This window comes from Notothenia coriiceps, unplaced genomic scaffold, assembly GCF_000735185.1.
Source record: "Notothenia coriiceps isolate Sejong01 unplaced genomic scaffold, NC01 NC01_scaffold00010592, whole genome shotgun sequence".
Lineage (NCBI taxonomy): Eukaryota > Metazoa > Chordata > Actinopteri > Perciformes > Nototheniidae > Notothenia > Notothenia coriiceps.
The window spans coordinates 174770-187754 of NW_011343293.1; the positions used below are offsets into that span (position 1 = coordinate 174770).

A 12985-nucleotide genomic window follows, 5' to 3' on the forward strand; every position below is an offset into this window, starting at 1 on the left:
CGTGCGTGCGTGCGTGCGTGCGTGAGTGAATGCGGCCTGACTCTTATTATGACATTCAAAACATTACATTTATCATTTTCAACCAAAACTACGTCTGAGTATCTCATACTGGAAGGGTTTCTCCCTTTTACATTTGCATACTGTGGAGTGATTCATTCAGATTTTGAACCTTACTCTCATTTTCTGAATGCCAAAGCAACGCAACACCTCCACATTTTTGGCTCTGAATCCAAAGCGAGAGAGGAAAATGACTGGATTACTGTTTGGAAACTAAAAGTGGTGGTTCAAGGTGGCATTGGTGATTCAAGGGAATGAATTGGGGCACCAGTGTTGTGTCACTGAAAAAACTGAAATTTTTTTTGGAGCGTTCTGGATGCTTTCTAATGTAGGAAAGAAACACTTTCCTACTTTTAAGCTCTTAAACATCTCTAACGTTTAACTCCTTTCCTTTTCCTTGCACACATATGTTTTGAAAAAGCACCATTAACGCTCTTTATTTCCCTTTCGAGATGCGTGATGTAAAAATAAAGGGTTTGTTTGACTTTTACAGCACTTAAGCCGTCATGCGTCATTTGTGGGAAGCTCATCTCAAAAGTCATTTTGGTTCACTGATTGCTGCCGTTGTCAAGCAACCTTTTCACAGAAGCAGTTCAACTGTGCCTATGAAAAGTGTTTGTGTTTGTGTCTCTTGAAGACTGACTCCCCCTCTTTTTGGGAAAATGCAAATGTGTGTTGTTGGGCTCAATCACTGGTGCCTGCTTGGGTATACGTTTCATCAAGGTCGTAATGTATTATGGTGCATTCTTGATTCATTTAGTTTTTTTTTTACAATGTGGTGATGTACTAAACACTTGACCATGAACGCAAATTAAATTGAGAAGCAGATAAGTAACACTGGTATGGTGTTGTCAGCCACTCCATTATACTATATACTGTATATATATCCTTTATTTAACCAGGTAAAAGACTCATTGAGATTAAAATCTCTTTTCCAAGAGGGACCTGGCCATTAGACTCTATCTCAGTGGCCAGTAACATACGACCATCAAAAACTATTTCTGTTCTCTTTACTTTGTATTTTATGTTGATTTCTGAGATTTTGAAAGAACCGAAAAAGGTAGAAACCAGTCCATGTTGTAGATCTCGTCATGATGTATTCATGGTGTTGCTTTAAGGCTGGCTGGCTTGTTAACTGCAAACACTTCACCCTTAAAGAAAAACCGTGAATTTATCCCATGTGAAACATTATTATTCATGTGAAATTGCACTCAAATTGTGTAATCCAGCCAAGTCTTAAATGCTCAGCCATGCTGCCATTCCTGATATCACTCTTATCAAAAAGGAAACAGACCGGCTTAAGCTAGAAAGTGGCTGTAATTCTCTCTGCTATCAACCAGATTGACCAGCGAGGACCCAGAAGATAGAAGCACCTGTTGAGAGGAAACCTGTAGATGCCTTTTCTCAGCCAATGGAGAAGCGCAATAAGCTTTGCCTGGTGAGGACCATCAATGAAACTCACTTTCTTAACCTGTTAATGGACCAATCAGCATCTGACCCAATGTCCTCTTTACTCAGGGACACACCCCCACACATCTCTGATGTCACCTGGACCACAAATCAGTACGGATCATCTTGTATAACCACCAAAATGATTTGTGCCCAGTGTGGGAGCCACAGGCTGCCTAGTCACACACCAAATCTCCCACATAACCCAGGTTTAGAAACATCAATGTGGTTATGGGAATGTAACCAAATACGTCTATGTAAAAACATTGGTTATTTTCATTCTCTGACAGGAGTTTGTCTGTCTTTTTTGTGTCATCCCAGAGTATAGCAGAAGCCGATTCTGGACACATTATGACACTGTTTGTGTCTGTCAGGCTGTGGGGGTTATAACGTATACTGTTGTTCATCTTATGTGAGGTTAGAGTCTGTCAGATCAAATGTGCCTCTCATTCATTGCTAAAACGGTGTCCTGGAGGCCCCAAATGTGTCACATCATCATGTCAGGGAGCTAACAAAACTTTTGTCTACCTACCTTGTCTTTCCGTCCTCTGTGTACAGTACCACCTCCTATCACTGGAAAGCCCCCCCCCCTTCTATGAATACTACTCGATTCTGTTTTCTTTCACAATCCCTTTCATCCCTCTTGAGCGTTCCAGGTGTACTCTAACTCATGAGCTGGAGTGTGAAGCTACACTTCATTAAAGCCTGTACTGATCCTGAAGAGCTAGAGCTGGAGGCTAAGTCAATGATAGAGTCAGACTGAAATCTCTCTGTTAGGCTGCAAGGCATGCACACACAGCCGGAGGCAAACGAGACGCTTTTTGTCCCAGTGCTCGCTCTGTTCAAAAAGGGCTCGTCATTTAAGCTACAAGGTTTTCCTGGCGAAGCATACATTTGAACACCGAATGCCTCTGTCTTTTTTAACTAAAACACATACTCTATGCAACATATGAAAGGAAATCATTTCTAAAATTGACTTGCACCAAGCAGCATATCTTTTTTTTTTTCATAGCTTGTAATTAAGCAAGTTATTTCAAATTGTTTTTTCAAAGGTTTTTTACTGGCATCAGAAAATCCTGCTTTAATTAGTTGCATTCCTTTAAAGCATCTCTCATATTAACTTCAGATCTGCTGTGACACTGCAAGCCAGAGTTATATAGCATCCCTTGATTTTAGTCTATAAAGAGTATGCTGAAAAATGACATAACACTTCCTGGGTCAAAAATGGCTTTGATGTCTAATTTTCCATTGAGAGTCCATCAGACCAGACAGAACCGATTGATGTCTTTGTCATGTTAGCTGTGAAGTACAGCAGCGATGCTCTTCCATTACACACTTGACTTTAACTGCTCGACTGTGCTAAATTGGTAGTCTGTTCAGAGACTTCCTCTATGGAAGATAATAATGGTTTCTGTGAGAAGCTGGCCATAGAACCATTAAACATATGTCTGTTTGGAATGAAACACAGAGTGGAAGAAAAGGTTGACTCAAAGTGCTCGGAAAGAAACTTGACTTTTGACCCGCTCTTTCACTCCTTTATCTCTATTGAGCATATATATTAGACATGCATTTGATGTCCCGAATATAACATAATTTAAAAAAATGATTTTATGGTATCAATGCTGTGACCACCAGGTCTACATAGTTGAAATTCACATACAGTACTGAAAAAAATCTCAAATCTTTAACTCAAATACAAGTTAGTATGACAGCTAGTAGACAGAAAGAAATATTTTTCTGTTATCTAATATTTGTTGTCCCCCTGACATGAAGCTTAACAGTAAGCACAAAAATCCTCAAACAGTCAGATTAAATAAGAACGAATAGCTTAGTACCTCCAGGTAGGCTGATGGGACCGCAGCCTTTGCCCTGAGGGTCTTCCTCCACGATGAAGATGATCTTCTTGCAGAGCCTCCAGAGGCCAAAGTGGGCCGCCTCGCAGGTGGCGTTGAGCTTCTCCACCCGGGGGCTGAGCACGGCCCAGTGGTCGGTCACCACCGCCGCCAGCATCGTCGCCATGCCCACCACAATCACCACAGAAGTGATCTTAACCTTGGTCGCCTGCTCCTCAAACATGTTGCTGTTCTAAATGTGTGCAAAGTCTGTGCACATGCACACGTTTTCACGTGTGTGTGACCCGGGTAGGTGAGAGTCAAGGTTGTATTGTTTGTCTAGACGACGGGTGTTGACTCCAGAGGTTTCCTCGTCTTGTCTACAGCTTCACTTCACTCTTGAAGTCCTCTCCTGTCCACCGCTCTTTCTTTCTCTTTCTCTGCTTTGTGCCTGATGTTTGGTAAAAAGGGGCCAGTTAACAGTGCCCTAGTTTCTTCCTCTCTCTGCTTTCTCTCCCTCCCAAGTTGCCTTTGCTGTGTTGAGGCCATTAAGCTACAAAATGAAGATGTACAGGGAAGAGCTCAGACCTATCACACCTATTTCTCGAGCAGTTCTGTCCACAAGGGTCAGGTCAAGATCAGACACTTTAAAGTTCAGGCACAGTATATTGATTGAGAAGGTTCCAGTCGTCTAACTCCAACATCTAATTAAAACTTCCAACAAGTATTGACAGCGCAATCATTTATTTATGAACCTCTAATGTATCTAAAACATTTTCTGTCTCGTTTATACAGTCCCATTCAGCTGAATTGTCTCCTGCACTGTGTGCCAGGGGAGTTCACAAGGGGTGGGGTGAAGGGGACTGGACTACTATATTAGAAGTCGTCTGGATGAGCTGATCTACTTACTCAGCCAATCAGCACTTAAGGGCCGAGACAAGGGTCCCACCTGATGCAGCTGATCCAGATTCAGAAAGACAGAGAAATAGCTTTGTGCAAAGGACCTTTAAAATAAGATGTTAACTTCACAAAGATGTAAATTCCTCTGCAGCACAGTAGAGAGAGTAACTTTATATATTTGAGTTTATTAAAAATGGCCTTCTTAATGTCCCTGAATATACATCAACTTGCATTTGGATCCTACAAGTGGCTATGACACGCTGTATGTCGCACACAAATGTTTGATTCTGTGTTTTTTTAATTCCCTAAATCCATATTCATCTCAAAGGCACAAGCAACCTTTTCCCTATGAAATGCTTGAGTAAATGGGTAGGCTTTTTATAAACCATGTGCCCCATTTTAGGGAGGACTCTGGCCCATTTTCAACTTTCAACACTCACTCTGATCTGGGCTCTTTTAACACAAGACATTTTAAGCTAAGGCAAGATGTAAAGGAAGAGCATTTTCTGTGTTGTTTTCTGTCTTATCAGTGTGTGTGACTAAAAGAGATTTGCAAATAATGAACACTGACTGCCTGATATCTTACCCTTTTTACAAAATGAATGTATTATGAGAGAGCAAAAGTGCTTCCTGTCAACACCATCAGTAGCTAACTGAAACAGGAAATTGATCATCAAAGACAAATCACCCCAATCACCAGCTTTTAAAAAAGAAACCCCACAGTGCGGGTTGAGAAGAGATGAGAGACAGTTGTGTTCATTATCACGTTCCACCTGAAAACACTTGCAGCGAAGCTGCCTTTCTCCCAGAGGAGGAGGAGGTGAGAGCAACCGCTTGTCTCTAAGCATGTTATAATAGTGTCTTTGTGACCCCTGACCTTCTTCATTTGCTCACGGTCTCCTGGTAACTGCAGGAACACCAAACAGCTGCAGAGCCTCCATACATTAGTCCGAAGTGTGGGCGATTGGTGACACGATATTGACGACTGAAGTGTCTCACACAAGAGGGATCACCTCATGTCAACCAAGAAGTAACGAGAAACACGGAAACAGATGACAGCATCTCTGATCGTCTCTGAAATCACACGGTAAGCTTTTCAGTACATGAACAATAAGAGAAACTCACTTCCATTGAAATCAGGATTGACACATCTAAACGTAGCGGTGATTAACGTTGATTACAGCAGCCAGACTCCCTGTAAGAATTATATTTCAGGATGAAAAACAAATTTAACTGAGGCTAATTCTACCCATGACGGAATATATTGCAGAGCCATCAGAGGCACCCGACTGTATTCATTTGGTAACGACAGGCATCATTACTCAAAGTGAATGAGATTACCCAAACCCCGAGGCCACCTCTATGAGGGTCATGTTAATAACCTTCTCTAAAACAACGGGATCATTTACAAACATGATGACGCCATCCTCCCATCTCAGACCTGTTCAACAAAAGCTTTGGCCGTCAATCAACATGAAGCAGAGGTTAGGTGATGTGGGACGGTGAATTTAGATTTAATGAGAAAAATATAAAAACATTTTAAACAAGGCGATGATTAAGCTGTTGTACTGCAACATCAGATATCACTATCATTATTTCCCCAGCTAGACATACAGCTCCCCTTTTACCTAATTAATATTTCAACGGCATAATTACACATATCATGCAAGGCAATGTCATGTTTTGTTATATAAGGCACTCTTAACTACCTAGAGAAACCGGCCGTCCTTGATATAAACAGGTACATGACGCAGGGCTTTTAAACTGAACACAGCAACAGCCTTGAGAAGTTAAAAGGATTGAGCCTGGGTTGAAAAGTCCTTTTTCTCTGTCTATTGTGCTCTCTTTTATTCAATATGTGTATAAACCAAAGGTGCAGTCTGCTCACGGATTGTTGGCTCCATATTTTCAGGTGGCACCTCTTTGAGCGACGGACACAACCTATGAACATTTTTTATCAAAGGGTGCTGCCTTCAGCGTTATGCTGTCTTCATTGCTAAACAATGCGGCGACTCTGAGGCTGAAGGAGTTAATAACTCATTCTCAGATGACGGTGATTCAGTCTGAAAAGACGTTCAGGACTCAGAGATATGAAGGAAGGTCTACAATCAAAGGTCTTCAACTGAAATCAAGCGCCACTGAGGGAAGGCTTATGGCTGTAATCATTTGGCATACATTTTTAGAAATTCCCAACACATCTCTACTCTACCTGTATTCTTCTATACATAGCAGGAGGCTTGGTAAATAACATTACATGACCGATTTTGAGGGATTTGAGCCATTTAAGCAGCATGCCTCTATAGCAATGTCAGTTTGCTGGTTGGTTGGTTGGTTGATCCACCACTTGCTGACTGAAATATGTATTTACATATTTATTGGATGGATTGCTATGAAATTGCTTTATATAATCAACCTCAGCCATTGTAAAGCGTCCTTGGGTTTTGTGAAAGGCGCTATATAAATTGAAATTATTATTATTATTATTATTATTATTATACTTTGTGTTAAGTGACAGAGACATTGAATACAATAATGATTGAAACCTCTGTTGCACATTCAATGTTTTTTTTTTTATTGTACTTTTATATACAACTTTGCAGCTTTACATTACAAACAAACACATTTGGATGTTATACCCAAACTGATATAAAAGTGTAATATCTACACTCTACAATGGATCATACTGATGATGGCTTTGTTTTACATAAGTTTAGCCTGGTAGTGGTACCTCTAATGGGATATCAAACTACACCAAATACAATCAAATACGATGTTGTGGTTGAGTGAGCTCGCTTGCCAAACCAGAACCAACTGGTTAGCCCTAAGAATGAAAAAAGAACTCCCCAGCTGGTTCTTTGAGCAAGCTCAAGCAAACACTCACAGCATTTACAAAAAAAAACTGTAATGGCATTTTTTTCCCCAAATCATTTTCACCAGGTTTATCTTTTTCATCGGTTCGTTTCCCAGCCGTGCCACCAAGAAGGGAGAGGACCTCAAAAGTGTTCATCCCTGCCACGACAAACCAATATTTCCTGAGAGAACTAAAAGAAAGAGCAGTGATGGATGTTCAGGGTGACCACACACACACACACACACACACACACACACACACACACACACACACACACACACACACACACACACACACACACCCACACACACACACACACACACATCCTTCAGGGACACAGATGCAGACAGCTCCCTCTGCTTCTGTCTGAGTCCTCTACTCAACATGGGGGGGAGCAGATGGACCCACAGGCGTTGTGAGGCGTTGGGTGTTTTCATTCAGAGCCAAAGGAAGTCCTGGCCTGTGTGCCGTTTTCACAGAACTCGTAACCCTCTTTTTTATCAGCTGCTTTTCTCTTGTGACAGGCGCATACACAATGTCACGTCCATCGGGGGGCTGATGGAAGAATAGCTGACTGATGTGGAAGTGGATAAAAACAAGCGATTGAATAGAGGTGCTCCACCGGCATTTCGTTTGACTGGAAAATGTCAAAGAATAATAAATATGAGGCTAGGACGGCAAGTGAGACAAAACCTTTCATATTGACTGGATGGTCAGCTTGTACAATCTGTTAAAAATACTGAACATTTAGTATATTACAACTCAGCAAGTCAATCATTTGTGAAAAAACTGGCCCCCCAACCACACACTCTTGAAAAAAAGCAAAAACAATTATGATCATTTATGTTTGTTTAAAAGGCCAGTCATTCTTATAAATGACATTGCTAAAAGACCCTGTTGTCTCTTTCATCAAATTAGAGTACAAGGCAAAACCAAACAAATAGGGGTCCACATTTTAACTGCACACACAAATGGAATACTTTCAAGTTGAAGAGTACATTTCCTTTTAGCACCTTGTTGAATAATTTAAAGGTAGCATACTGCTGATCGGCTCACATCAACACATCACACCCTCAATGTTTAGTAACTATTAAAGAATCAAAGGTTTTCATCCTCACGCTTCTCATTAAAGCTTTTCAGTTGACAGATAGCGTCAATTTCAATCCAGCTACAGCATACACTCTGTAACTCTATTCTGCTTTGATGATTCCCTTTAAATGGTTCTCATGTTCTGTTAATTTGCTAATTTCCCGTCTGTCTGACTGTAATCTCTTCTCTTTTTTGTATAACTGTGCCTCTAAGATGGCAGGCTATCACAAGTACTCAGGCTCCAACAGACCCACTGAATTTTCATCAGTTCCTGTTCATCCACTTCTAGTGGACCCTCCAACTCAGCAGCAGCATGTCCCTCACACCGGTGTGGTCCTGTGATTCACCCCGTCCTTTAAATCAGTGGTAAAACAGTTATGGACCTGGAGGAACTCAGCACCAGACTCGTGTTCTGGGCTGTACGTGTTGTCCGTCACACAGTCCCTCGCCAGCGCGTACATGGACAGCTCGTCCAGGGGCCCACTTGAAGATGGCCTCCCCTTCAGACCGGCCCCAGGAGAGTTCTCCCTCGAGGCCTCCGTCGAATGAGAGCTGGCGTGTGATGTCCGCCGGCGATAACGGAAGCTGGGTATCCTTGAGTACGGGGAAGAGGAAGAAAGTGAACGGATGAACTCGCGCCGCGCCCTCCAGCGAACTTCCTTGTTCCTCTCAATGTAGATGTTGATGGCGAGGACTGCCACAGTTTCGGCAACGATGAAGGACAAGGCGCCAAAGTAGAACGACCAGCCGTAAGAGTAAGTGTACTTCTTGTCATCGTCGCGTTTATCACTGGGGTCTCCCGCATTGCTGGAGATGTAGACAATTATGCCTATTATGTTGCTCAGACCTGATAAAAAAGAAACAGAGACAAGAAAGAGAATCAGGGAAAGGGAAGGTCATGGATGGATATATTGAAAGGCCTATAAAGGACCTGTCAGCCTTAACCTTCATAATATTCAAAGACACGTTCTAAACAGGAAGAGAGAATTCAAAAAGACCACAAAGAAATATATAATGACCACAGAGATACAAAAAGTCTACAAGGACACAAAAAAGTACAAAGAGATATGAAATAAAAAGTCAGGAGAATGTACTAAATGCTACCAGGCAAATAGTACCTATAAAAAGACCCAAACAATTATAAACTGCTACACAAAACAACTACATACTGTAGAGTCACAACACGACCACATCAAGGGACAAAAAGGGACAAATCACAGACAAAAAATAACTACAAAAAAGTGCAATTCAAATAGAAATGAACACATAGATACACAACATTACCAGAAAGACAGATCCAACATCAGGGGAAAACAGAACCATAGGATAGAATCCTAACAACCATAAAGACACACATCAATGACAAAAAGCTACTGTATATGGGCCATGACTCTATTAATAATGGATCCCAGGAACTCCCACTGTGTAAGTCAGTGATTACTGAGTGACTCTCATTACAGTAACCCCTAATAACATGTGTCCTCATCACTTGTGTGTCGGGTCCATGACCCTGACCTTCTTCCAGAGGGAATACAGTTCTGTATGATTGCACCCTTGATGAAGCACAATAGGTTATCAGAGGGGCCACATCAAGCTGCCTTAGCCCATTATAAAAACCCCAGCCTTTAGGTGATTGCTGTTCTCTGGGATCATGGCTGACAAGTGTAATCCTGCAGCTCACCTGCAGCTACAAAGAGAATTCCTGCACTGAGGAAGACGTTGTTTGTCTTGTTGTAAACTCGACCCGCCCCGACACACAGCCCGCCGAACATCAGCAGAAAGGTGCTGATGATGGGGAACACACTGGAGGCACGAACTATACCTACAGAGGCAGAGGAGAAAGGACACAACATGGTTCATAATGGATAACTGATAAAAGGCCACCTATGCAAAATCCACTTGTTCATGTCTTATACATAAACATGTGTCCCCTCTATGTAAAGAGATTCTGAAAGTTTCAGGAAAAAAGATGAACTCACTTTTGTCCTGATCCATTTATATATATACAGTACTGAAAATGAGCTGATCAGATTTTGGCCACTTTATGAGGTAACCACCCCCCCCCACCTTATCAGCTGAATCTCTCCTCCTAGAGCACCATTGTGTTCTTTCTAACCAAATATCTCTCAGAGGGGCGTGGGGAGGGGCTCCTTATTTTCATCTAAAGTAACTGACAGAGAATCAGCACTTTTGAAACAGGGCTGAAACAGAGGGGATTATGGGATGCTGCAATTATTTGTTTGGTATTTGGAGCCAAACATTTCAGAGACATGTTTTGTATATATATCTGAGGCCTGTAATATATTGAGGAAAAACAGTATAATATGAAAAACAGTATAATAGGAAAAACAGTATAATAGGAAAAACAGTATAATAGGGGACCTTTAAATTATTTTTAAATTCTTATAAGGAGGATATACAGCGCTTCTCTAGTCTTTGAGACCCCTCAAAGTGCTTTCACAATCAATCCCTCCATTCACACCCATTCATTTTTACTTTGTGGGGACCTGATTTTTCTTAGACCCACCACCATCTCTTCTACCATCTATTTCTGAGAACTTCTTTATTACTTTTACTCTGTGACCTTGTTATGACAAAGTTTTGACAATCGGCTGCAGGAGGTATATGAGCTCTCCCACTGACCCTCACCTCCCCCAGGAATGAGTCACTGTGCCATTTGACAAAATTCCAAGGATAGGTGAGCTTATTCACTGAAAAGTATTTTAATAAGCCCTCATTAGGACAGTCTAATACGATTTCTTTGTGCTTCTTCACATATAAGGCAGATGCAGCATTGGATGTGCACTAAATGAAGGTCTTTTGCTGATTGAATAACCCAATGTTAAGTCAAACATTATCAGAAATATGTATAAGCCTTGACATAATCATTTATAAACAGCTTTCACAGAACACAAATCTTTTTTAAAGAAGCAGAAAGGTTATAACTATTTTTTTACCAATGATGTTCAGATTGAGGTTTAACAAGTGAATACTCACAATAGGATGTATCTAACATAAGAGAAAAAAGGGAAAGCAAGGACAAATCTGATCCTGCTGCATCGTCAATGAAAACATTATTGCACTGCAGATAGAGCTATATTCTAAATGTGAGCTCTATTGGAAACCAAGCAATTGAGGGACCCAACATTACTTTTTGAAAGTTTACTTAAAAGTCTTTATTATTGCTTTTAAATCGATGCGAAAAATGTAGACAGACAAAAGTAAATAAATAACATGGGTTGCGTTGTTAGTTTGATACAGACATGCTTGAAATCTTATCCTGTCTTTTTGAAAGCTGTCACATTTTATCTGCTCACTTTCTCTGCCATTTTCTGCATTTCTCTCTATAAAAGCGTATTGTCTGTTTTGGAGGCTGCTCGCTGAGATAGAAATTAAGAGGATGAAGGTCAGTGGACTTCCTGCTTGTCCTTACAAATAAAGAAAGACGAGGGCCAGACAATGAGGAGAAGGGAGCACTCACGCAGCAGGTATTCAGAGCTGTCTGTGTCATAGTCGTTGTCGTCCGGAAAATGGTTGATTCTGAAACAGATGCCTTGATTGATGCCTGCAGGACAAAGAGAAACATGTTCCATATTAATTACAGTCCACAAGTTGATATGACAGCATCATAACAGAGCCGACCAGCTAACCATTCAGAGCAGACTGGGCTCTGGTCTCAGACAGAGGGAGAAAATAGATGCAGCACAGGCAGTATGAGAAAAATAAAGACCTTTTTGGACATACTTTGATGTCACTGTAGAAGAGTTGTTAAATACCAACCAGCAATATGTGCAATATATATATGCCGTGAATAACTGCAATATGGCTGCTACATCTTCAGAACTGTTACAGACTGTTTATTTTTTAAATTGTGTAATTCTTTTTTTAATTATTATTGTTTTATCTTTAATATTTTTTTTCTTTTTTATTCATACTTATTTGTTAGACATTAAGCTGTCTTTGTCTCTTTTCTGCTGTAACAAATGTAAATGTCCCCTCTGTGGGACGAATAAAGGTATTCTGATTCTGATTCTGAAAATAAAAATATGGAAATGAGCATAATAGGGTCCCTCTAATCAACATTTAGGATAAACAATAGGAGAAAAGTTAAAGGGTACATTTTGATGCAAATCCATCAAACTGCAGTAGGTTCTGCTTATAAAGGAGGTTCGGGTGCTGGAGTCAGAGCCATAGTGTCTCACTATTCCAGCAACCTGTTTTTGTAAAACTGTGTCCAATGGAGTAAAATGCTCATGTGCTTTTGTCTTCTGAAAAGAGAAAAAGGAGTAGGAAGTAATTTCTCGAAAGGACCTCTAAAGAGCTTATCTTGAGAAATAATACAGCAGTACCAGGATGTTATTTCAGTTATTTACTGTATAGACTCCTTCATAGCTGTTGTCGGATGACATAATCTGGATCCATTCATTTAGCTCTCTAGGATTAACCCATTACCCTGAATGGTTTTACATTCCAACCATCAATGAGACTTGACCTTCAGCCTAAACTTTTAAAAAGCGCTTTACTAAAGATCACAGCTCAATGCACTCATATTTCAGAAAGAAAGCAAATGAGAGGAGGGCTTATGTTTGTGTGTGTCTGGGATCAGTGCAGACGCTAGACTGTGAGATAAAAAATGCGTTGCCCTGAGGGACTTCATGGCTAGTGGAGCGTGTCCAAATCCAGCTCAGGTAAATGGGTGAGTGTGGTGGGGACAGGAAGCCAATTTAAACAACAAAGGACCGTGTGCAGGAAGCTTTTAATGCAAAGGTGGGTTAGAAAGGGAGATGGAGTGGCGGGTGGGATACTA

General features: G+C 40.9%; 1 protein-coding gene across 1 annotated transcript in view; it reads right to left on the reverse strand.

Moving 5' to 3' along the window:
• Positions 1–7470: 7470 nt before the first annotated feature.
• The window catches only part of LOC104946072 (voltage-dependent calcium channel gamma-4 subunit-like), a 13543-nt gene continuing 8028 nt past the window's right edge, over positions 7471–12985 (reverse strand). Inside the window, exons 2-4 of the mRNA XM_010771822.1 lie at positions 11660–11743; positions 9860–10000; positions 7471–9025 (exon numbers count right to left, since the gene is read on the reverse strand). Of these exons, the coding sequence (XP_010770124.1) occupies positions 8499–9025; positions 9860–10000; positions 11660–11743 (752 nt within the window). The 3' untranslated portion in view covers positions 7471–8498. The remainder of the gene's footprint in view (positions 9026–9859; positions 10001–11659; positions 11744–12985) is intronic.